Source organism: Anopheles maculipalpis, chromosome 3RL (assembly GCF_943734695.1).
Source record: "Anopheles maculipalpis chromosome 3RL, idAnoMacuDA_375_x, whole genome shotgun sequence".
In the NCBI taxonomy this organism is placed as follows: Eukaryota; Metazoa; Arthropoda; class Insecta; order Diptera; family Culicidae; genus Anopheles; species Anopheles maculipalpis.
In genome coordinates, this window is record NC_064872.1 from 54,569,699 (window position 1) to 54,592,205 (window position 22,507).

The 22,507-nt window shown below is 43.6% G+C and overlaps 4 protein-coding genes across 4 annotated transcripts in view; 1 reads left to right on the plus strand and 3 right to left on the minus strand.

Annotated features, from left to right (window-relative positions):
• The window catches only part of LOC126563180 (selenoprotein F), an 805,869-nt gene that overhangs the window by 630,717 nt on the left and 152,645 nt on the right, over positions 1 to 22,507 (plus strand). The gene's annotated exons all lie outside the window — the stretch shown is intronic.
• Positions 1,333 to 14,349, minus strand: LOC126560787 (angiopoietin-4-like). Its single transcript, XM_050216738.1, has 5 exons — positions 13,970 to 14,349; positions 9,216 to 9,872; positions 8,777 to 9,123; positions 8,457 to 8,638; positions 1,333 to 1,569 (listed from the first exon to the last, which is right to left on the minus strand). Exons 1-5 carry the CDS (start codon positions 14,347 to 14,349, stop codon positions 1,333 to 1,335), a joined length of 1,803 nt encoding a protein of 600 aa, XP_050072695.1.
• Positions 15,485 to 18,068, minus strand: LOC126560788 (angiopoietin-1-like). The gene is given in 5 exon segments (XM_050216739.1): positions 15,485 to 15,594; positions 15,626 to 15,780; positions 15,869 to 16,897; positions 16,985 to 17,611; positions 17,689 to 18,068. Coding segments are annotated over 5 exon segments (2,301 nt in total).
• Positions 19,446 to 20,921, minus strand: LOC126560790 (fibrinogen C domain-containing protein 1-B-like). Its single transcript, XM_050216741.1, has 3 exons — positions 20,545 to 20,921; positions 19,829 to 20,455; positions 19,446 to 19,740 (listed from the first exon to the last, which is right to left on the minus strand). Exons 1-3 carry the CDS (start codon positions 20,919 to 20,921, stop codon positions 19,446 to 19,448), a joined length of 1,299 nt encoding a protein of 432 aa, XP_050072698.1.

Consider the following 22,507-nt stretch of genomic DNA (forward strand, 5'->3'; position numbering starts at 1 on the left):
GTGAACAACAACTAAAAAGAAAAATCTGTCATGAGAATAATTTTGTCGAGAGCGAACGAAGAAACAATGTTCAAACAAATTATTATCAAAAATACAAACAAATATACTCCTTAAATATTTGTCGATCATCCTTTGATTGGACGTTGACTAGATTGAGCTAGGAATGTCATTGCTGGACTGCACTGGAGAACACGGTACGCAGTCAAATAAATGTTCGTGCTGTCTTAACGATGTTTATTTGTTTGTTACAGTTGAGACCAAACCACAAAGGTCAACAATAGAACGGCCACAACACCACAATAACCGGAACTCGGATGTAACCAACCACCATCAAAACAATAGTCACAACAATAGTCCCGGACCATCAAAACTCACAACATCCGCCAATACATCAACATCATCATCATTATCACCACCACCACAACCATCCACAACCGAGTATGCCCGGGATAAGGCAAAGAATAAGGAGCCTTATCAATATGATTGTAATTTTTTTTTTCAACACAAGCGGTGTTGACAATGCGGCACTGGACCGTAATAATTAATTCTAAATAAATACTCTTTAAATTTGGCGGATTATAGTAACAAAACTGGAAATGATGGCACAACATTCAACACATACAAACCTCATGACAATAACAGAATGGCATAACATTCAACAAAATACAAACCTCATCGCAATAGCCAACAATAGCTCAACCGTAGAGCTCGCCGTAACCGTGCATACCCGGGATGAGGCAATCAAAACAAGGAAGGCATGCCTTGCAAAATATGTGTAAAATAAGCACAAGAAATGCTTAAAAATACGACACTGAGCCGTGACAACTACACTAAATACAATATAATAAAATAAATTATTTTGGCGGACTACCACGGTAAACCCCCAAACTTGCTTACACTCGTAAACGATTTATAATGAATAAAATATTGTGTGTTGTACACATATTTTCTTAAAATAGAGTTTAGACCTGTTATTAACATAGAGGATTGTAATCATGAATGAACTTCTTCTTCTCCTAACTTAACGATCCTTTCCCTATTTTTTATACAGTAAAAATGTTCTCTGAAATAATGTTGCAAAATGATTGGAGATTATTTTCATATACCAAAAGATTTTTTGAATGTTAATTATGTACACATTTTGTTATCTTATTTATTTATATTGAAGTGCAAACCTAATTTTGTTCTCTTATATTAGACCAATCAAATCAGGAATTTGTAATATCATTAAGTTTTACTTGTAGTTTTACAAGTTCATCCTTCTAATTTGCTGCTCAATTTTGACTAATGCTCTGTTCAGCCATGACTTCACAGTAAGCACAGGTCTGATTTTTATGCCTCATCTAGCATTGTGGTGGTTTCAACAGCATTGGTTGTGATGGCAATAGTAGATTCGGTTACTTCAGCTGTCACTGGGGAAGTTTCGACGATTGGGACCTTAGTAGTGTGGTTTACAACGGTTGTAGTTGTCATCGCAGGAGTTTCAGGAGCGATGGTTGTCAATGGGGGCGTTTCAGGATTTACGGTTGTTATGACGATAGTTTCAGGATATACAGGATCTATGGTTGTCTTAATTGTAGTGTCGATAATCGTCGATTGGATTGGAGAAAAAGAGCTTTCGTTGTTTGGGTAGGCATAGTTGTTGTAGAAGAAGTATTTGAGGCTGAAGTAGTAGTAGGGATAATAGTTTCAGGAGCATCAGTGACCACTTCGGTAGTTTCAGTGCCCATGAATGTAGTAGTAGTTAGGTCTGTGCCTATTTCTGTGGCAACCGTAGGTTCGGGGCCTAAGCTAGTAGTAGTTGGTGTTGGATCTGTGCCCATTTCTGTGGTAGAGACCGTAGTTTCAGGGCCTAAGCTAGTAGTAGTTGGTGTTGGGTCTGTGCCTGTTTCTGTGGTAGTGACCGTAGTTTCAGGGCCTAAGCTAGTAGTAGTTGGTGTTGAGTCTGTGCCTGTTTCTGTGGTAGTGACCGTAGTTTCAGGGCCTAAGCTAGTAGTAGTTGGTGTTGGATCTGTGCCTGTTTCTGTGGTAGTGACCGTAGTTTCAGGGCCTAAGCTAGTAGTAATTGGTGTAGGATCTGTGCCTGTTTCTGTAGAAGTGACCGTAGTTTCAGGGCCTAAGCTAGTAGAAGTAGTAGTAATTGGTGTTGGATCTGTGTCTATTTCTATGGTAGTGACCGTAGTTTCAGGGCCTAAGCTAGTAATAGTTGGTGTTGAATCTGTGCCTGTTTCTGTGGTAGTGACCGTAGTTTCAGGGCCTAAGCTAGTAGAAGTAGTAGTAGTTGGTGTTGGATCTGTGCCCATTTCTGTGGTAGAGACCGTAGTTTCAGGGCCTAAGCTAGTAGTAGTTGGTGTTGGGTCTGTGCCTGTTTCTGTGGTAGTGACCGTAGTTTCAGGGCCTAAGCTAGTAGTAGTTGGTGTAGGGTCTGTGCCTGTTTCTGTGGTAGTGACCGTAGTTTCAGGGCCTAAGCTAGTAGTAGTTGGTGTAGGATCTGTGCCTGTTTCTGTAGAAGTGACCGTAGTTTCAGGGCCTAAGCTAGTACTGGTTGATGTTGGATCTGTGGCTGTTTCTGTGGTAGTGACCGTAGTTTCAGGGCCTAAACTAGTAGTAGTTGGTGTTGAATCTGTGCCCAGTTCTGTGGTAGTGACCGTAGTTTCAGGGCCTAAGCTAGTAGTAGTTGGTGTTGTATCTGTGCCTGTTTCTGTGGTAGTGACCGTAGTTTCAGGGCCTAAGCTAGTAGTAGTTGGTGTAGGATCTGTGCCTATTTCTGTGGTAGTGACCGTAGTTTCAGGGCCTAGGCTAGTAGTAGTTGGTGTTGAATCTGTGCCTGTTTCTGTGGTAGTGACCGTAGTTTCAGGGCCTAAGGTAGTAGTAGTTGGTGTTGAATCTGTGCCTGTTTCTGTGGTAGTGACCGTAGTTTCAGGGCCTAAGCTAGTAGTAGTTGGTGTAGGATCTGTGCCTGTTTCTGTAGAAGTGACCGTAGTTTCAGGGCCTAAGCTAGTAGTAGTTGGTGTTGGATCTGTGCCTGTTTCTGTGGTAGTGACCGTAGTTTCAGGGCCTAAGCTAGTAGTAGTTGGTGTAGGATCTGTGCCTGTTTCTGTAGAAGTGACCGTAGTTTCAGGGCCTAAGCTAGTAGTAGTTGGTGTTGGATCTGTGCCTGTTTCTGTGGTAGTTACCGTAGTTTCAGGGCTTAAGCTAGTAGTAGTTGGTGTTGGATCTGTGCCTGTTTCTGTGGTAGTGACCGTAGTTTCAGGGCCTAAGGTAGTAGTAGTTGGTGTTGGATCTGTGCCTGTTTCTGTAGAAGTGACCGTAGTTTCAGGGCCTAAGCTAGTAGAAGTAGTAGTAATTGGTGTTGGATCTGTGCCTATTTCTATGGTAGTGACCGTAGTTTCAGGGCCTAAGCTAGTACTAGTTGATGTTGGATCTGTGCCTGTTTCTGTGGTAGTGACCGTAGTTTCAGGGCCTAAACTAGTAGTAGTTGGTGTTGAATCTGTGCCTGTTTCTGTGGTAGTGACCGTAGTTTCAGGGCCTAAGCTAGTAGTAGTTGGTGTTGGATCTGTGTCTGTTTCTGTGGTAGTGACCGTAGTTTCAGGGCCTAAGCTAGTATTAGTTGGTGTAGGATCTGTGCCTGTTTCTGTAGAAGTGACCGTAGTTTCAGGGCCTAAGCTAGTAGTAGTTGGTGTTGGATCTGTGCCTGTTTCTGTGGTAGTGACCGTAGTTTCAGGGCTTAAGCTAGTAGTAGTTGGTGTTGGATCTGTGCCTGTTTCTGTGGTAGTGACCGTAGTTTCAGGGCCTAAGCTAGTACTAGTTGGTGTTGGGTCTGTGCCTGTTTCTGTGGTAGTGACCGTAGTTTCAGGCCCTAAGCTAGTAGTAGTTGGTGTTGGATCTGTGCCTGTTTCTGTGGTAGTGACCGTAGTTTCAGGGCCTAAGGTAGTAGTAGTTGGTGTTGGATCTGTGCCTGTTTCTGTGGTAGTGACCGTAGTTTCAGGGCCTAAGCTAGTAGTAGTTGGTGTAGGATCTGTGCCTGTTTCTGTAGAAGTGACCGTAGTTTCAGGGCCTAAGCTAGTAGTAGTTGGTGTTGAATCTGTGCCTGTTTCTGTGGTAGTGACCGTAGTTTCAGGGCCTAAGCTAGTAGTAGTTGGTGTTGGATCTGTGCCTGTTTCTGTGGTAGTGACCGTAGTTTCAGGGCTTAAGCTAGTAGTAGTTGGTGTTGGATCTGTGCCTGTTTCTGTGGTAGTGACCGTAGTTTCAGGGCCTAAGCTAGTAGTAGTTGGTGTTGGGTCTGTGCCTGTTTCTGTGGTAGTGATCGTAGTTTCAGGCCCTAAGCTAGTAGTAGTTGGTGTTGGATCTGTACCTGTTTCTGTGGTAGTGACCGTAGTTTCAGGGCCTAAGGTAGTAGTAGTTGGTGTTGGATCTGTGCCTGTTTCTGTGGTAGTGACCGTAGTTTCAGGGCCTAAGCTAGTAGTAGTTGGTGTAGGATCTGTGCCTATTTCTGTGGTAGTGACCGTAGTTTCAGGGCCTAGGCTAGTACTAGTTGGTGTTGCATCTGTGCCTGTTTCTGTGGTAGTGACCGTAGTTTCAGGGCCTAAGGTAGTAGTAGTTGGTGTTGAATCTGTGCCTGTTTCTGTGGTAGTGACCGTAGTTTCAGGGCCTAAGCTAGTAGTAGTTGGTGTAGGATCTGTGCCTGTTTCTGTAGAAGTGACCGTAGTTTCAGGGCCTAAGCTAGTAGTAGTTGGTGTTGGATCTGTGCCTGTTTCTGTGGTAGTGACCGTAGTTTCAGGGCCTAAGCTAGTAGTAGTTGGTGTAGGATCTGTGCCTGTTTCTGTAGAAGTGACCGTAGTTTCAGGGCCTAAGCTAGTAGTAGTTGGTGTAGGATCTGTGCCTGTTTCTGTAGAAGTGACCGTAGTTTCAGGGCCTAAGCTAGTAGTAGTTGGTGTTGGATCTGTGCCTGTTTCTGTGGTAGTGACCGTAGTTTCAGGGCCTAAGCTAGTAGTAGTTGGTGTAGGATCTGTGCCTGTTTCTGTAGAAGTGACCGTAGTTTCAGGGCCTAAGCTAGTAGTAGTTGGTGTTGGATCTGTGCCTATTTCTGTGGTAGTGACCGTAGTTTCAGGGCTTAAGCTAGTAGTAGTTGGTGTTGGGTCTGTGCCTGTTTCTGTGGTAGTGACCGTAGTTTCAGGGCCTAAGCTAGTAGTAGTTGGTGTTGGGTCTGTGCCTGTTTCTGTGGTAGTGATCGTAGTTTCAGGCCCTAAGCTAGTAGTAGTTGGTGTAGGATCTGTGCCTGTTTCTGTGGTAGTGACCGAAGTTTCAGGGCCTAAGCTAGTAGTAGTTGGTGTAGGATCTGTGCCTGTTTCTGTAGAAGTGACCGTAGTTTCAGGGCCTAAGGTAGTAGTAGTTGGTGTTGGATCTGTGCCTGTTTCTGTGGTAGTGACCGTAGTTTCAGGGCCTAAGCTAGTAGTAGTTGGTGTAGGATCTGTGCCTGTTTCTGTAGAAGTGACCGTAGTTTCTGGGCCTAAGCTAGTAGTAGTTGGTGTTGCATCTGTGCCTGTTTCTGTGGTAGTGACCGTAGTTTCAGGGCCTAAGCTAGTAGTAGTTGGTGTAGGATCTGTGCCTGTTTCTGTAGAAGTGACCGTAGTTTCAGGGCCTAAGCTAGTAGTAGTTGGTGTTGGATCTGTGCCTGTTTCTGTGGTAGTGACCGTAGTTTCAGGGCCTAAGCTAGTAGAAGTAGTAGTTGGTGTTGAATTTGTGCTGTTTTCTGTGGTAGTGACCGTAGTTTCAGGGCCTAAGCTAGTAGTAGTTGGTGTTGAATCTGTGCCTGTTTCTGTGGAAGTGACCGTAGTTTCAGGGCTTAAGCTAGTAGTAGTTGGTGTTGGGTCTGTGCCTGTTTCTGTGGTAGTGACCGTAGTTTCAGGGCCTAAGCTAGTAGTAGTTGGTGTTGTATCTGTGCCTGTTTCTGTGGTAGTGACCGTAGTTTCAGGGCCTAAGCTAGTAGAAGTAGCAGTAGTTGGTGTTGGATCTGTGCCTATTTCTGTGGTAATGACCGTAGTTTCAGGGCCTAAGCTAGTAGTAGTTGGTGTTGGATCTGTGCCTGTTTCTGTGGTAGTGACCGTAGTTTCAGGGCCTAAGCTAGTAGAAGTAGTAGTGGTTGGTGTTGGATCTGTGCCTTTTTCTGTGGTAGTGACCGTAGTTTCAGGGCCTAAGCTAGTAGTAGTTGGTGTTGGGTCTGTGCCTGTTTCTGTGGTAGTGACCGTAGTTTCAGGGCCCAAGCTAGTAGTAGTTGGTGTTGAATCTGTGCCTGTTTCTGTGGTAGTGACCGTAGTTTGAGGGCCTAAGCTAGTAGTAGTTGGTGTTGAATCTGTGCCTGTTCCTGTGGTAGAGACCGAAGTTTCAGGGCCTAAGCTAGTAGAAGTAGTAGTGGTTGGTGTTGGATCTGTGCCTGTTTCTGTGGTAGTGACCGTAGTTTCAGGGCCTAAACTAGTAGTAGTTGGTGTTGGGACTGTACCTGTTTCTGTGGTAGTGACCGTAGTTTCAGGGCCTAAGCTAGTAGTAGTTGGTGTTGGGTCTGTGCCTGTTTCTGTGGTAGTGACCGTAGTTTCAGGGCCTAAGCTAGTAGAAGTAGTAGTAGTTGGTGTTGGATCTGTGCCCAGTTCTGTGGTAGTGACCGTAGTTTCAGGGCCTGGGCTAGTAGTTGGTGTTGAATCTGTGCCTGTTCCTGTGGTAGTGACCGTAGTTTCAGGGCTTAAGCTAGTAGTAGTTGGTGTTGGGTCTGTGCTTGTTTCTGTGGTAGTGACCGTAGTTTCAGGGCCTAAGCTAGTACTAGTTGGTGTTGGATCTGTGCCTGTTTCTGTGGTAGTGACCGTAGTTTCAGGGCCTAAGCTAGTAGTAGTTGGTGTTGGATCTGTGCCTGTTTCTGTGGTAGTGACCGTAGTTTCAGGGCCTAAGCTAGTAGTAGTTGGTGTTGGATCTGTGCCTGTTTCTGTGGTAGTGACCGTAGTTTCAGGGCCTAAGCTAGTAGTAGTTGGTGTTGGGTCTGTGCCTGTTTCTGTGGTAGAGACCGTAGTTTCAGGGCTTAAGCTAGTAGTAGTTGGTGTTGGGTCTGTGCCTGTTTCTGTGGTAGTGACCGTAGTTTCAGGGCCTAAGCTAGTACTAGTTGGTGTTGAATCTGTGCCTGTTTCTGTGGTAGTGACTGTAGTTTCAGGGCCTAAGCTAGTAGTAGTTGGTGTTGTATCTGTGCCTGTTTCTGTGGTAGTGACCGTAGTTTCAGGGCCTAAGCTAGTAGTAGTTGGTGTTGGGTCTGTGCCTGTTTCTGTGGTAGAGACCGTAGTTTCAGGGCTTAAGCTAGTAGTAGTTGGTGTTGGGTCTGTGCCTGTTTCTGTGGTAGTGACCGTAGTTTCAGGGCCTGAGCTAGTACTAGTTGGTGTTGAATCTGTGCCTGTTTCTGTGGTAGTGACCGTAGTTTCAGGGCCTAAGCTAGTAGTAGTTGGTGTTGGGTCTGTGCCTGTTTCTGTGGTAGTGACCGTAGTTTCAGGGCCTAAGCTAGTAGAAGTAGTAGTGGTTGGTGTTGGATCTGTGCCCATTTCTGTGGTAGAGACCGTAGTTTCAGGGCCTAAGCTAGTAATAGTTGGTGTTGGGTCTGTGCCTATTTCTGTGGTAGTGACCGTAGTTTCAGGGCCTAAGCTAGTAGTAGTTGGTGTTGGGTCTGTGCCTGTTTCTGTGGTAGTGACCGTAGTTTCAGGGCCTAAGCTAGTAGTAATTGGTGTTGGGTCTGTGCCTGTTTCTGTGGTAGAGACCGTAGTTTCAGGGCTTAAGCTAGTAGTAGTTGGTGTTGGATCTGTGCCTGTTTCTGTGGTAGTGACCGTAGTTTCAGGGCTTAAGCTAGTAGTAGTTGGTGTTGGATCTGTGCCTGTTTCTGTGGTAGTGACCGTAGTTTCAGGGCCTAAGCTAGTAGTAGTTGGTGTTGGGTCTGTGCCTGTTTCTGTGGTAGTGACCGTAGTTTCAGGGCCTAAGCTAGTAGTAGTTGGTGTTGGGTCTGTGCCTGTTTCTGTGGTAGTGACCGTAGTTTCAGGGCCTAAGCTAGTAGAAGTAGCAGTAGTTGGTGTTGGATCTGTGCCTATTTCTGTGGTAGTGACCGTAGTTTCAGGGCCTAAGCTAGTACTAGTTGGTGTTGGATCTGTGCCCATTTCTGTGGTAGTGACCGTAGTTTCAGGGCCTAAGCTAGTAGTAGTTGGTGTTGAATCTGTGCCTGTTTCTGTGGTAGTGACCGTAGTTTTAGGGCCTAAGCTAGTAGTAGTTGGTGTTGGATCTGTGCCTATTTCTGTGGTAGTGACCGTAGTTTCAGGGCCTAAGCTAGTAGTAGTTGGTGTTGGGTCTGTGCCTGTTTCTGTGGTAGTGACCGTAGTTTCAGGGCCTAAGCTAGTAGTTGTTGGTGTTGAATCTGTGCCTGTTTCTGTGGTAGTGACCGTAGTTTCAGGGCCTAAGCTAGTAGTAGTTGGTGTTGGATCTGTGCCTATTTCTGTGGTAGTGACCGTAGTTTCAGGGCTTAAGCTAGTAGAAGTAGCAGTAGTTGGTGTTGGATCTGTGCCTATTTCTGTGGTAGTGACCGTAGTTTCAGGGCCTAAGCTAGTAGTAGTTGGTGTTGAATCTGTGCCTGTTTCTGTGGTAGTGACCGTAGTTTCAGGGCCTAAGCTAGTAGTAGTTGGTGTTGGATCTGTGCCTATTTCTGTGGTAGTGACCGTAGTTTCAGGGCCAAGGCTTGTAGTAGTTGGTGTTGAATCTGTGCCTGTTTCTGTGGTAGTGACCGTAGTTTCAGGGCCTAAGCTAGTAGAAGTAGTAGTAGTTGGTGTTGGATCTGTGCCCATTTCTGTAGTAGTGACCGTAGTTTCAGGGCCTAAGCTAGTAGAAGTGGTAGTAGTTGGTGTAGCTTCAGTGACCAATTCTGTTGTCGTGACTGTAGTTTCCGTAGTCACGGTAGTGGAAGTGGTCGTTGTTTCTGTAGTGGTTGGCATTTGCTTGCGCTTGACCATCATTCGACTTGTTTTCAAACTGTAGTTGGGTCCACGGAAAGTCTCCCAATACATACCGGTGGTGTCACCAGATACACCCTTCAAGTAGAGACCGTTCAAGTTGCTGAAAACGAAAAGAATATGGAAGATGCCAACGATCCAACGATCAGTGCTAATGGAAATGCTTCAAACAACATGGTGACACTCTTCACTTACCTCTGGCCACAGTCAGTGTACCACCAACCACCACGGTTCGAGACGGCACAGTTAGTATCACTTTTGTCCTGATCCTGATCATACGCACTGAACAGTGCGCCGACCACAGATCCGAGACCGAGTCGAGCCGAGAACTGAGCCGACCATGAGTCACCAGCAGTGCCACTGTATCCATCCAACTTGATGATTGGATAGAAGTCGTTTCCAGAGCCAATTTCGAAGTTATCATAACGAGCAGTGGCTACATTCTTCTCGAAGTCCTCCAGTAAGATTAACAACTCGTAATCACCGGAAGTGGTAATATTGTGGATGCGGTCTAGTCCCAACCAGTAATCACCACCGTCGTATTCTCCGAAGCCAGATCTGTAGTCGCTGTAGCCTCGGTAAAAATCGATAGAGCCATCCAGACGGTTTTGGATCACAGTGTATGCATCCGGTCCATAATCGAGTACGCAAATCACTTTGGTGGGCTCGGCGAATGCGTCCTGCACCAAGTACGTGCCAGTCTGGGTGATCCGCTCATCGTCACAAGATGTGTAGATGATGTCGCCTTCTGGCTGTTGAGGCTTTTTCCCTTCTAGACGTTTCTCCAGAGCGCGGATTGATTCAGTGAGGAAGGTTTTTGTCAACAGTCTCTGTTGATGGATGGTAAGGTCTCTGGAACACAAAAAGAAATAAAACTGCTTTTGTGATGGTTATGTGGTGCGATGAAACGTGTTGTAGTAGCACACGCTTACGCTTATCTTATTCCTTATTATTGATACATGCATGATGCTATAATTATCTACACTTCAGTTTCCCCGGCATACGCAACCTTTTTCTGTTTCGTTTTAACTGTCTCTTTGTACTTATTCAATATTTCCATTTATATCTATCGTGTGAGTAGCGTAAATAGCCATCCTTAACGTTCCTCCGAGTGGGTTCTGATTGTCGCACTGGACGTGGTAGCAATAAGCCTAGTAAGCCATTCGATGGCCGGCTTGACCTAATTAGTGGTTCATTAAGCCAAGAAGAAGAAGATGATGATGAGCACAGAAGAGCAATGACCTTTCACATAACACCGTATTATATATATTTCAAAAATGCCTTGCAGCATTTTTGCCGTAGCAACTTATTACTAACTCGCTACGGGAGAACGGAAAAGGAGATTTGAACCATGATCCTGGAATGTGAATCGCCGCTGTCGTCTCTACTACTGGACCACCTTAGCTTATCTGAGCTTCTTCTTGTTCTTGGCTTAACGATCGTCTAGGATACGCGGTCATCTAATGGTTTGCTAGGCTTGCTTTTACCTCGAAGTTGGATAGTCAGTTTTTACTACAGGAGTACGGTTTGGATAGGATTTGAAGCCCAGTCTTGCCCTGTAAAGATCGGCGTCGATCATTGCCTTTCGCCCCTTAGCGTCTAATCTGGCCAATTTTAATCTGAGATTTTAATTGTTCTTGGCTCTTGACCTCTAAGGTCACGCCGTCCATCGAATGGCTTACTAGACTTGTCGATACCACATAGTTGGATAGTCAGTCCTCACTACGCGGGGGACAGTCCGGATAGGATTTGAACCCCTGTTCTGCCGTTTGAAGACTGGAACCGTTGTCGCCTCCACCACCGAACCACACGAATCTAATCTTAGTTACACTAATAATAGGATGAAAAAGCTTATGTTGATAAAGCTCAATACAGTAATCGACGGATTTCTCATAAGCCCTTTAAACGCTTCTAATAGTTTGAGTGGTTTGAGTGGAATGGTTAATATGAATATAACCATTAAGATGATAAAATATGCTCTTTTTAAAGGATAATTCTAAAGTTTCAAAGCAAATTCCTGGCTCAGCTTTGAAAAAGTGTAGTGGCCCTGTTACGCCAATTCTTGTGAAGCTATGTAACTAGTCACTCTGTTTTAAGTTTTTCCCCTTTTTTGGAAATTATGTTGAATCTTTCCAATCCATAAAAAGGCTGTCGATCATCTGCAGTGCGCGATATCACAAATGATGAAGATTTTTTTCTGTAAAGGTCCTATTCTGCATTTTCTGTATTGTTATATTGGAGTCTAAATAATGATAATGATTTTAGTTTCAGTTCAGGTTATCTATAGGAATAGGAATAAGTATAGAAGAAGCATCAGTTGAAATCAAAATCTCACAAACAAAAACACATCGTAGGATAGACAAGGTTCTAATAAAAATACTAAAAACTCAAGAAACGTGTCTCGTGTAAAGCGGTCTTACGGTACGCACAAAACAAATACATCGAAATAATCTTCCGTGGGTGTAAACATTACACATTGCTCCTAAATTTTCCGATAGTGGTACTGTAGACACGGACCACACAAATCTATCGTGTGAAATAAAAACCTTCCCTTTTGCTATTTTCGCTAAGTTATCGTCCTCCTTTGGTAATAGTTACTGTTCCACTGTTACAGGTTTTCAATCCATATTATGGAATTGTAGAATAGCACCGGGGAATGTTTGACATACGAGGGCTGACAATAAAGTAAGGTCTCCAACGCTGCAACTTCGCCGGATCACGCGCTAGGCGAAATCTGGCAACACCGCCATGTTCCTTGGTTCCCCCACTACCACTTTGCTGCTGAGTGAGGCTTCCCCGACCGCTCAGTCTTGGCTGAGCAGCCGTCAACGATGGAGATACCCCTCGCGTCAGCATCCAAGTGCGAATTGCGTTCTGTAGTACGTTTTTTGAGTGCGAAAAAGTTGACACCTATTGAAATCCATCGTCAACTAGTTGAAGTTTACGGGGAAAAGTGTATGGACATAAAAAACGTCCGTAAGTGGAGCCGCGAGTTCAATTCCGGGCGCACTAATGTTCACGACGAGGAGAGAAATGGCCGACCGTCGGTCTCGGATGCGATTGTTCAAGCAGTGGAGGCAGAAATGCTCAAAAGCCGTCGTGCGATAATTAGGGACTTGGAAGAGAAGCTTGAAGGAGTGTGTAAGCAGCGAAACAATCCGACATATCCTTGTGAACAACTTGCAGTATCACAAAGTTTCTGCCCGATGGGTGCCGAAACAGCTCACCGAAGACCACATGAAGCGGCGGTTCAGAAAGAGGTCAACACCTGGCTGCGCGAGGCGGACGGAGAATGGTATTCTGCCGGCATAGACAAGTTCATCGTGCGGATGCACAAGGTGTTGGAAAAAAATGGCGATTATGTAGAAAAGTAGCCAAGACCTTGGCCTTTCCAACGGTGTATCGCTTTTTGTAAATAAATGTCATTTTCTATGAAAAAAAAAATTGGAGACCTTACTTTATTGTCAGCCCTCGGATAGTAGATGACGGAATATTGCAAGCCAACACAGGACACAGTTTTCACACGGCAGGACCGAGGTTCAAGTCCCATCCAGACCCTTCGCCCGTACTGAAGATTGATAAGTCTAGAAAGCCATTCGATAACCGGCCTGACCTAGTAGCTGCAGCCGTAGTAGTCGTAAAGCCAAGAAGAGGAAGAAGAAGAAGTTTGCCTACCACTACTACAATCGGTCATCCGTAAACGGTACAATCATATAGGTTATAGAACGCCGTCTTTCAATAGTTTGTTTTATGCTTCTTCTACTTTCGCTTGGATTGAGTCTTGGATAATGGTTGCGTGAAACACACAATGGTAACACGCTTTCACCACTAAATCCACCTCATAAACATCAATGGTTTCCAATTCTATTTGTTCAACAGTATGCAATACTGTTGATATCGAACACTTTGCTAAAGTTCGGAAATAGATTATCCGGACCTAATGATGTCGTATGATGGCCGGCGTGGCCTTAGAAGGTCGTTAAGCCAAGAAGAAAAAGAATAACAAGATTATTCCGTTGGAATAATTATCTAATTTTTAGCATTTTCTACCTAACATTCACTTTGATTTTGCCTATCGGCTTTAACGTTTGACTAGGCTTTACTAAATACATCTGTATTGGTCTTTAACGAAATCAGATTTGCACACCCACAGCAATCTATTTCGAACTAATTTTTTTTCCTCATCACACTCAAACGAGATCATATGAGATTAACTCGTATTAGTTTCTTCCTACGGACATAATTTTATAACGTGATTTATTTTCCCAAACACGTAACAATTCCAATTGCGTGCAGAACAGTAGAACGGGGCTTCAAACCTGCCGCATCGACGACACGTCGCCTGTTTTCTGCGCTGCTAGCTCACGTTCGCTATTTTCTGGATGCTCGCAAACTTGTTTTTTGTTATCGAACACCGCCTCTTTCTGTTGTTGAGTCGCTTCTCTATTTCCGCTCTACTTCGCTGATTCACACACTCGCCCAAACGTAAAGTTCTAGTTTTTTTTCGAAGCCGTTTTTGTTGCTGCTAAATGAGCACATTGAATTGATTTCACAACGATTCCAGTGCAGTCGCCTTAATCAAGCCCAATGCTGCTTCAAAACTTTGGATACCGTATGTCTCGAGGAACATCTGGTGCGCATGTCTTAACAGCCACTGGATGCACAAGGATGCTTTCGCCATCGTTGCCAAAGTTGACTCTTTATTTTCCACCGAAAGTTTATTAACGATGGAATGTCCAAACGATGCACGTATTCTCTGAGGCTTTCCCCCAACACGTAGGACTTCATGTTTCCAGACTGACTTTTTGGGAGCATGCATTTTTAATACTTTTACACTCGTCATCATTTAAAGAGGTTTCGCCATGAGCTATTAGTTATTACGACTAAGCTTCGCTTACTAGGAGACCCTCACGCTTCTCTTATTCCTTCTATTACCATGTATAACATACCTGATCGACTGCATGATGTTTGCAACTGTAATCGAAGAGTCAAACAGCTGTGTATTGATGTCCTCGCTGGTGTCTGAAGTTTGACCAAGGTACCAGGAAACACTCGTGACGTGTTTCTTCATGTCAATCAGCTTGCTGTTCATAGTACCATACTTGTTGCGCAGGTTCAGGATAAGCTTCAACAGGTTCGATTCGACCTTCCTCAGTTTAGCATCAATCTCGTGGCATCCACACTTTTCAATATCACTATATCCCTGCGGTAACCAGTAGTTAGGGTGTCCTGCTGGTTTCAAGCCGAACTTTAGTGCAATAGCGTCAATTTTGGCGTAACCAAGCCTAACCGTACAACTCACTGCAAACACAAGCACGATCCACTTCATCTTGGTATCACTTCCTGTTGTGCACTGATGCTCGACTAGAGAAATCGGTGCCTTAAATACTTTTCTAAAATGATAAACACGGGACTGGGAATCAATCCCGTTAGATGAGCAGGTTAGAAGATTATCTATGCAACGAAAAGATGGGAAACGAAATCAGGGTTGCCTAATTTGCGATTCTTCTATTCTTCGTTTGACCATTATTCATTCCTTTTCTCTTTTCGTGTTTTGCTAGAATTCCTTTGCAGCAGGATTCCTCTGCTTTCTTTGCATTTGGCAAGGGTATGTTTTGAGAAAAAATTGTGAATGAATTAGTTCGTTATTTGTTTTAATTAACGTTATTTGTTTTTAAATCAGGTCTACGATATTGAACCGGTATCTTATAATTGTAGTATTGCCAAGTATATTTTTCAATTACTTATCGAATTAAATATTATACACAGATAACTTGTGAAAGGATTCGTTATCTATAACGAGTAATAACCATCCACATTGTCTGTGCCGACTATAAATAAACGAATTATTCATTCAAGTTATCAATGTTAAAGATAGGAACAAATCCATTGAACATTATTATAACTGATTGTACCACACATGGAACGTATGTAAACATATTCAACGTGCAAGTATGTAGTTAGCAGTTATTATAGTAACAAATATTTTCAATAAATTTACAATTAATGTATTACACATCTTTATTGCGCTCCACTGATATGGAAATAGCAGGCGATTATTTTTGTTATTATCACAAAGTAACTAACATATACAATAAATACGATGAAAATAATGTATTGACAGGTGTTTACTAACTTTTAGTTCAGATTCACTGTCGAGCATGTTAACAAATATCTTTTGCCCCCTTTTCACGCACGTTAGTAGTATTTCTTCTACTAAACCTACTAGTCTAGTCCTATTGGCTGCCGGACCACCTTGATGTAATGAAATCCAGAAGTAAGTGATCGAAAAATATGTCAAATTGACAAATGACGGCGCCCAAATTAGCATTTCATGTATTGGACTTGATTGTGATTGAAGAAATCATTATTTTCAATGCTCTAATTTAACTTACAGATAATACAGAGGACGGCTTGCGATCTGCGATGTTGATGATGATGTCAAATCATCTTAGGTAACGACGTTACAACGGTGTGGATGTGTCGGTGGGTGAGGTGGTCATTTCATTGATGGGTGTTATTTCAGTAGCTAGTATTGTAGTGGTCTCTGCAGTTGCAGTTGTGGTTTCATGCGCTAGTAATCGTCATAGGGGTTGTTGCAGCACCTGTAATGGTCGTGGTGTCGGTAGTACTTGGCATTTACTTGCGCTTGACCATCATTCGACTCGTCTTCAAACTGTAGTTAGGTCCACGGAAAGTCTCCCAGAACATGCCATAAGTAGTACCAGACGTGCCATTCAGGTAGAGACCGTTCAAGTTGCTGAAAACGAATAGAATATGGGAAATGTATCCAACGACCGGTGGTTAATGGCAATCCTTCAAACAACATTGTTACATTCTTCACTTACCTCTGGCCACAGTCAGTGTACCACCAAGCACCTCGGTTCGAGACGGCACAGTTGACCTCAGCGTTGTCCAAATCCAGATCAGACGCACTGAATAGTACACCGACCACAACTCCGTACGAATCACCAGCAGTGCCACTATATCCACCCAACTTGGTGATTGGATAGAACTCGTTTCCAGAGCCAACTTCGAAGCTATCGTAAAGAGCGGTGGTGGCATTACTTTCAAAGTCCTCCAACTGGATAAATAACTCGTAGTCACCGGAAGCGGTCATACTGTGGATACGATCCAGACCCAACCAATATTCACCACCGTCGAAATTTCCGAAGCCAGTTATATACTCGCTGTAGTTCCGGTAGAAATCGATAGAGCCGTCCAGACGGTTTTGGATCACAGTGTATGCGCCTGGCTGGAAATCGAGTACGCAAATCACTTTGGTGGGCTCGGCAAATGCATCCTGCACCAAGTACGTGCCAGTCTGGATAATGCGCTCATCGTCGCAAGATGTGTAGACGATTGCAGGAGTTACAGGATCTATGGTTGTCATTGTGCTAGTTTCGGTAGACATAGTTTGTGAACTCATGGTTGATGAAGAAGTGCTTTCGGCATTCGTCGTCGAAGTCGTTTCAGCAGTTGTTGTAGATGAAGCATTTGAGGCTGAAGTTGATGTAAAGATAGTTGTTGAAGTTACGGTGGTTTCGGAAGGCTGTGTGACCTCATTGGTAGTTTCAGTGCTCATGGCTGTTGTTGATACTGTTGACTCTGTGCCCATTTCTGTAGTAGAGAGTGTAGTTTCAGTGCCCATGCTAGTAGTAGTTGGTGTAGTTTCAGTGCCCAATTCTGTTGTCGTGACTGTAGTTTCGGTAACCACGGTTGTGGTAGTGGTTGTAGTTTCTGTGGTGGTTGGCATTTGCTTGCGCTTGACCATCATTCGACTTGTCTTCAAACTGTAGTTAGGTCCACGGAAAGTCTCCCAAAACATGCCGGCGGTGCTGCCAGACAGGCCCTTCAGGTAGAGACCGTTCAAGTTGCTGTAAACGAAAAGAATATGGAAGATGTATTCAACGATCATGACTTATGGAAATGTTTCAAACAACATCGTGACATTTTTCGCTTACCTCTGGCCACAGTCAGTGTACCACCAAGCACCTCGGTTCGAGACGGCACAATTGCTCTTACTTTTGTCCAGATCCAGATCGTACGTACTGAACAGTACGCCGACCACGGAACCATACGAGTCACCAGCAGTACCACTGTACCCATCCAACTTGGTGATTGGATAGAAATCGTTTCCAGAGCCAATTTCGAAGTTATCATAACGAGCAGTGGCTACGTTCTTCTCGAAGTCCTCCAAGTGGATACATAACTCATAGTCACCGGAAGCGGTCATATTGTGGATGCGGTCCAGACCCAGCCAGTAATCACCACCGTCGAAATTTCCGAAGCCAGATCTGTAGTCGCTGTAGCCTCGGTAGAAATCGGTCGAGCCGTCCAGACGGTTCTGGATCACAGTGTATGCACCCGGTCCATAATCGAGTACGCAAATCACTTTGGTGGGCTCGGCGAATGCATCCTGCACCAAGTACGTGCCAGTCTGGATAATCCGCTCATCGTCACAAGACGTGTAGACGATGTCGTCTTCTGGCTGTTGAGGTTTGCTCTCCTCATTGCGTATTTCCAGATCAAGAATGGATTCAGTGAGGAAGGTCTTTGTCAGCAGTCTCTGCTGGTCGATGGTAAGATATCTGTCATAATAAAAGAAAATAAATAAACGCCATTTGTTATAAGGCTGACATCGCATTCATTGAGTATTAATTCATACCTTATCGACTGCATAATGTTTGCAATCACGATAGAAGAGTTAAACAGCTGTGCGTCGATGTTCTCTCCAGTCACTGATGTTTGGTCAACGTACCAAGACACACTCTTGACGTGTTTCTTCATGTCAATCATGTTGCTATTCACGGATCCATACCTGTTGCGCAGGTTCAGTATGAGCGTTAATATGTGCGATTTCACCTTTTTCAGTTTAGCAATGATCTCGTGGCATCCACACTTATCAATATCACTGACATCGCTTGGTGGCGAAAGGGGTGGTATCGTTGGAGGTATCACACCGAACTTTGGCGAAATGATGTCGGTGTTGGCGAGGCTCAGGTGTGCTATATAACCCACCGTAAATACTAGCACGAGCAACTTCATCTTGGTAACACCTCCTGTCGTGCACTGATGCTCGACTGGAGAAATCGGTGCCTTAAATACTCGTCTGAAATGATGAACATGGCACTGGGAATCAATCCCGTTAGATGAGCAGGTTAGAAGATTATCTATGCAACGAAAAGATGGGAAACGAAAACAGGGTTGCCTAATTTGCGATTCTTCCATTCTGCTTTTAGTCATTATTCATCCCTCTTCTATTTTCATGTTTTGTTAGAATTCCTTTGCTACAGGATGGTGTTGGTTGGATACAGAATGGTTTTCAGAAGAAATTGCATATGAATTAGTTCGTTATTTAATTTGGTTGAATAACATCGGGGCATCGACGTTTAACATCTTTATTTCTACCATTGATATGAAAATAATATGCGTTATTTTTCTTATTGTCATAAAGTAACTAACATGTTCAATAAATATGATGAAATTAATGTGTAGAGAAACTTACACTAATTACTAGCTAAATTAACTAAAGTGTCTAACTAAAGCTTACTAACTTTTAGTTAGTAAAATGCGATTGAATTGAGAACATTACTTATCTTAAGTATGGTTCTGTGAAACCGCATTGAATCTTGAATTGTTGATGATTTGTTGCAATTTATACTGCCATTTAATCACTTCTTTTAGGGGTGGTGTAAGTGATAGCGGCGCCGGTCTTCAAACGGCAGGACCGAAGTTTAAATCCCATCTGGACCGTCCCTCCGTAATGAGGATTTGACTGACTATCCAACTACGTGGTATCAAGCAAGTCTAGTAAAGCCATTCGATGACCAGCGTGATTTTAGAGGTCATTTCGTTAAGCCAAGAAGAAAAATCACTTCTTCTGCTTATTTACCACGACTTACTGTTCGAAGTTTGTCAATACAGACTCGCTATTCAGCATGTTTATATAACATTATTACCCCTTTTTCAGTTCTTCCTCTTACGCACAGTAGTTCTTAGGGGCGGCTTAGGGTGGTGTAGGCGACAACGGCGCCGGTCTTCATACGACGGGACCAGACTAACTCACTGACTGTGAGGACTGACTAACCAACTACGTGGTATCTGCAGTCTAGTAAGCCATTTCAATGGCCGGCACGACCCTAGAGGTCGTTAAGTCAAGAAGAAGAAGAAGAAGTTCTTCATCTTGGCTAAAACTAACTGCTTGTCCCGTCCTCTCGTTGCTATCCTATCCTTTCAGCAGACGGACGGACGTGATAGAGCACGTTAAATTTAGCACTCAAAACTAATATCCCATGTATTACACTACTTTGAAATTAAAGAAATCATTATTTTAATACTCTTATTTAACTCACAGAGAACCCTAGCTCCGGCCTTGTGGTTTGCAATGTTGATAATGATGTCCAATCATCTTCAATACCGACGTTACAACGGTGTGGGAGTATCTGTGGGTGGGGCCGTCATTCCATTGATGGGTGTCATTTCAGTAACTGGTATTGTAGTGGTCTCTACAACTGCAGTTGTGGTTTCAGCGCTCGTAGTTGTCATAGGGGTTGTTGCAGCACCTGTGGTAGTTGTACTGTCGGTAGTCGTTGGGATTTGCTTACGCTTGACCATCATACGACTTGTCTTCAAACTGTAGTTAGGTCCACGGAAAGTCTCCCAGAACATGCCGGTGGTGCCGCCAGACAAACCCTTCAGGTAGAGACCGTTCAAGTTGCTGAAAACGAATAGAATATGGGAAATGTATCCAATGGCCGTTGGTTAATGGCAATCCTTCAAACAACATTGTTACATTCTTCATTTACCTCTGGCCACAGTCAGTGTACCACCAAGCACCACGGTTCGAGACGGCACAGTTGCTCTCACTGTTGTCCAGATCCAGATCGTACGCACTGAACAGTACGCCGACCACAGATCCGTACGAGTCACCAGCAGAGCCACTGTATCCATTCAACTTGGTGATTGGATAGAAGTCGTTTCCAGAACCAATTTCGAAGCTATCGTAACGAGCAGTGGTTACGTTCCTCTCGAAGTCCTCCAGCTGGATGAACAACTCGTAGTCACCGGAAGTGGTAATATTGTGGATGCGGTCCAGACCCAGCCAGTAATCGCCACCGTCGAAATTTCCGAAGCCAGATCTGTAGTCGCTGTAGCCTCGGTAGAAACCGGTCGAGCCGTCTTGACGGTTTTGGATCACAGTGTATGCACCCGGTCCGAAGTCGAGTACGCACACCACTTTGGTGGGCTCGGCGAATGCATCCTGCACCAAGTACGTGCCAGTCTGGATGATCCGCTCATCGTCACAAGACGTGTAGACGATGTCATCTTCTGGCTGTTGAGGTTTGCTCCCATCATGGCGCTTCTCCAGAGAAAGGATAGATTCAGTGAGGAAGGTCTTTGTCAGCAATCTCTGCTGGTCGATGGTAAGGCCTCTGTAATACGTAAACAAATAAAACGTCGTTTGTTACAACTGGCTTTAAATCAAATTGGTTATATAATGTCATAGAATCTTACGTCATACCTGATCGATTGCATGATGTTTGCCATGGCGATCGAAGAGTCAAACAGCTGTGCTTCGATATTCTCGCTGGTTACTGATGTTTGGTCAATGTACCAAGACACACTCTTCACGTGTTTTTTCATGTCGATCAGCTTGCTATTCACAGAACCATATTTGTTGCGCAGGTTCAGGATAAGCTTCAGCAAGTTCGATTCGACCTTCTTCAGCTTGGCAACGATCTCGTGGCAGCCACACTTATCAATATCACTGCCATCGCGTGGTGGTTTAGTGGGTGGTGGCGTTGGCCTTACGCCGTACTTTGGCGCAATGGCGTCGGTGTTGGCGAGCCCTAGACTCGCCATAAAGCCTACAGTTACTACGAGCACGATCAACTTCATGTTGCTAACACTTTCTGTTGTGCTCTGTCGCTGGAACAATCAACTCGCTGTCTTAAATACTCGTCGTGAAGTGGTCAACAACCTGTGAACAGGAGACTACGCTGCGATCCCGTTAGGAGACGACCGGGTCAGAAGATCACCTGTGAGGCGAATGGAAGAGAAGAGAAATGGAAGGAATCGGAGTTGTCTAATTTGCGATTCTTTCAGTCTTCTTTTGGTCTTAGTTGGTTGAACATTTATTGCTAAATACCAGTTACGAATTGGCCGAAGACAGTTATAGAACTTGTTTGGCCACAATGCATTCCAATCGGATCATGGATTTTTTTTTTGTTCTATTTATACAATCTTGTATGACTTTAAGCAAACACAGATATATTCTAAAAACTCAACTTTTTCAAAAATAGTTTCTATTTGAAATATTTTTGATACTTGCTTTTGAATAAAATTTGAATACTTCGAAACTATTTAGTTATCTGTTATTTAGCGAAAGTCTAGATTTTTGTTGGAGTAAAAAAGTTTATTTTTTCCTGCATACATTTAACCTTCCGTTTTGACATACAGCCTCCTTTCGAACATCATCTAGCAGAGCCTGTTTAGTGCATCTTTAAGTTGTTGGGAAAAACCCTCCATTCTCTTCGATATCATGATTCAAAAACAAATCCAGCCAAACATTTTTGTAGTTTTCAACTGGATGTTCCACATTGCATTGCTTTTTGTGCTATTCTTAATTCGGCTTATTTTTAGTTTTTCTCTTTTATTCGTTATCCACATTCGCACTTTTTCTTTAAGCTTTTTTTTTTAATTTAAGATTTCTTAATAGAAATATTTCGATAGTGATCTGTAGTCCGAAAGCTTTGCAATATATTGGATATGCCCTATGGATAAATTTTCACATTAGGCCGCTGTTAAGCGCCATTCTTATTGATATGGTGTAATCTTTTGTTTCAGAATGCTCTGCAATATTTGAGCCTTCTCGAGGTGCTGTGGCACTTACACTCAATGTCAAAGAGATGGTCGTCCATCTGTTTTGTGCACGATTCCGTCTACCGATCGCGCTCTTTATAGATTCACGTACACGTCCTGGTATCCGCAGCAAGACTCTGTGTGTCTTTTGACCAATGAGCATTGTAAACCCTTAGATTGTTAGTTCCAGCTCTTGAACACCAGAAACTTTGAATTAGCAAAATTAGACTCAGAACTATATGAAAAGACATAAATGGTGTAACATATTTTTTGTTTTTGCTATTTTCATCGAAAAAGCGAACTTTCTCTTCTCGAGAGGGGTGGGGGGGGGGGGGGTTTGTTGGGGTATACGGGGAACTATTTTTAAATTTAACTCGGCCTTGTCGTGTTGGTTTTGTTTGTTTGTTCATTTGTGCTTTTGAGCTTTTGAGTTTAACCATTCTCACGTCTCTCGTATGTTAATTAATTTGGTTAGTTATACGTTAGTTTAAATAATATTGGTTTGTTTATCGTCCTCTTTGATCATTAAGCAAAAGTTCAAAGATCCAACTGTTCACAAGCATATCAATATTTTATTATTTTTATTAGTTGTTTACTCGTTTTTCTCTTTGATTTTACATAAA

What these genes read in the sequence shown, in the direction of transcription:
- LOC126560787 (XM_050216738.1), bottom strand. Translation starts at nt 14,349, where the DNA reads ATGAAGTGGATCGTGCTTGTGTTTGCAGTGAGTTGTACGGTTAGGCTT. An exon ending in TACACTGACTGTGGCCAGAG is followed by an intron (nt 9,124 to 9,215) that starts GTAAGTGAAGAG and finishes TTTCGTTTTCAG; the next exon opens with CAACTTGAACGGTCTCTACT. An exon ending in GGTCACTACCACAGAAACAG is followed by an intron (nt 8,639 to 8,776) that starts GCACAGATTCAA and finishes AAACAGGCACAG; the next exon opens with ATTCAACACCAACTACTACT.
- LOC126560790 (XM_050216741.1), bottom strand. Translation starts at nt 20,921, where the DNA reads ATGAAGTTGATCGTGCTCGTAGTAACTGTAGGCTTTATGGCGAGTCTA. An exon ending in AACATCATGCAATCGATCAG is followed by an intron (nt 20,456 to 20,544) that starts GTATGACGTAAG and finishes TACGTATTACAG; the next exon opens with AGGCCTTACCATCGACCAGC. An exon ending in TACACTGACTGTGGCCAGAG is followed by an intron (nt 19,741 to 19,828) that starts GTAAATGAAGAA and finishes ATTCGTTTTCAG; the next exon opens with CAACTTGAACGGTCTCTACC.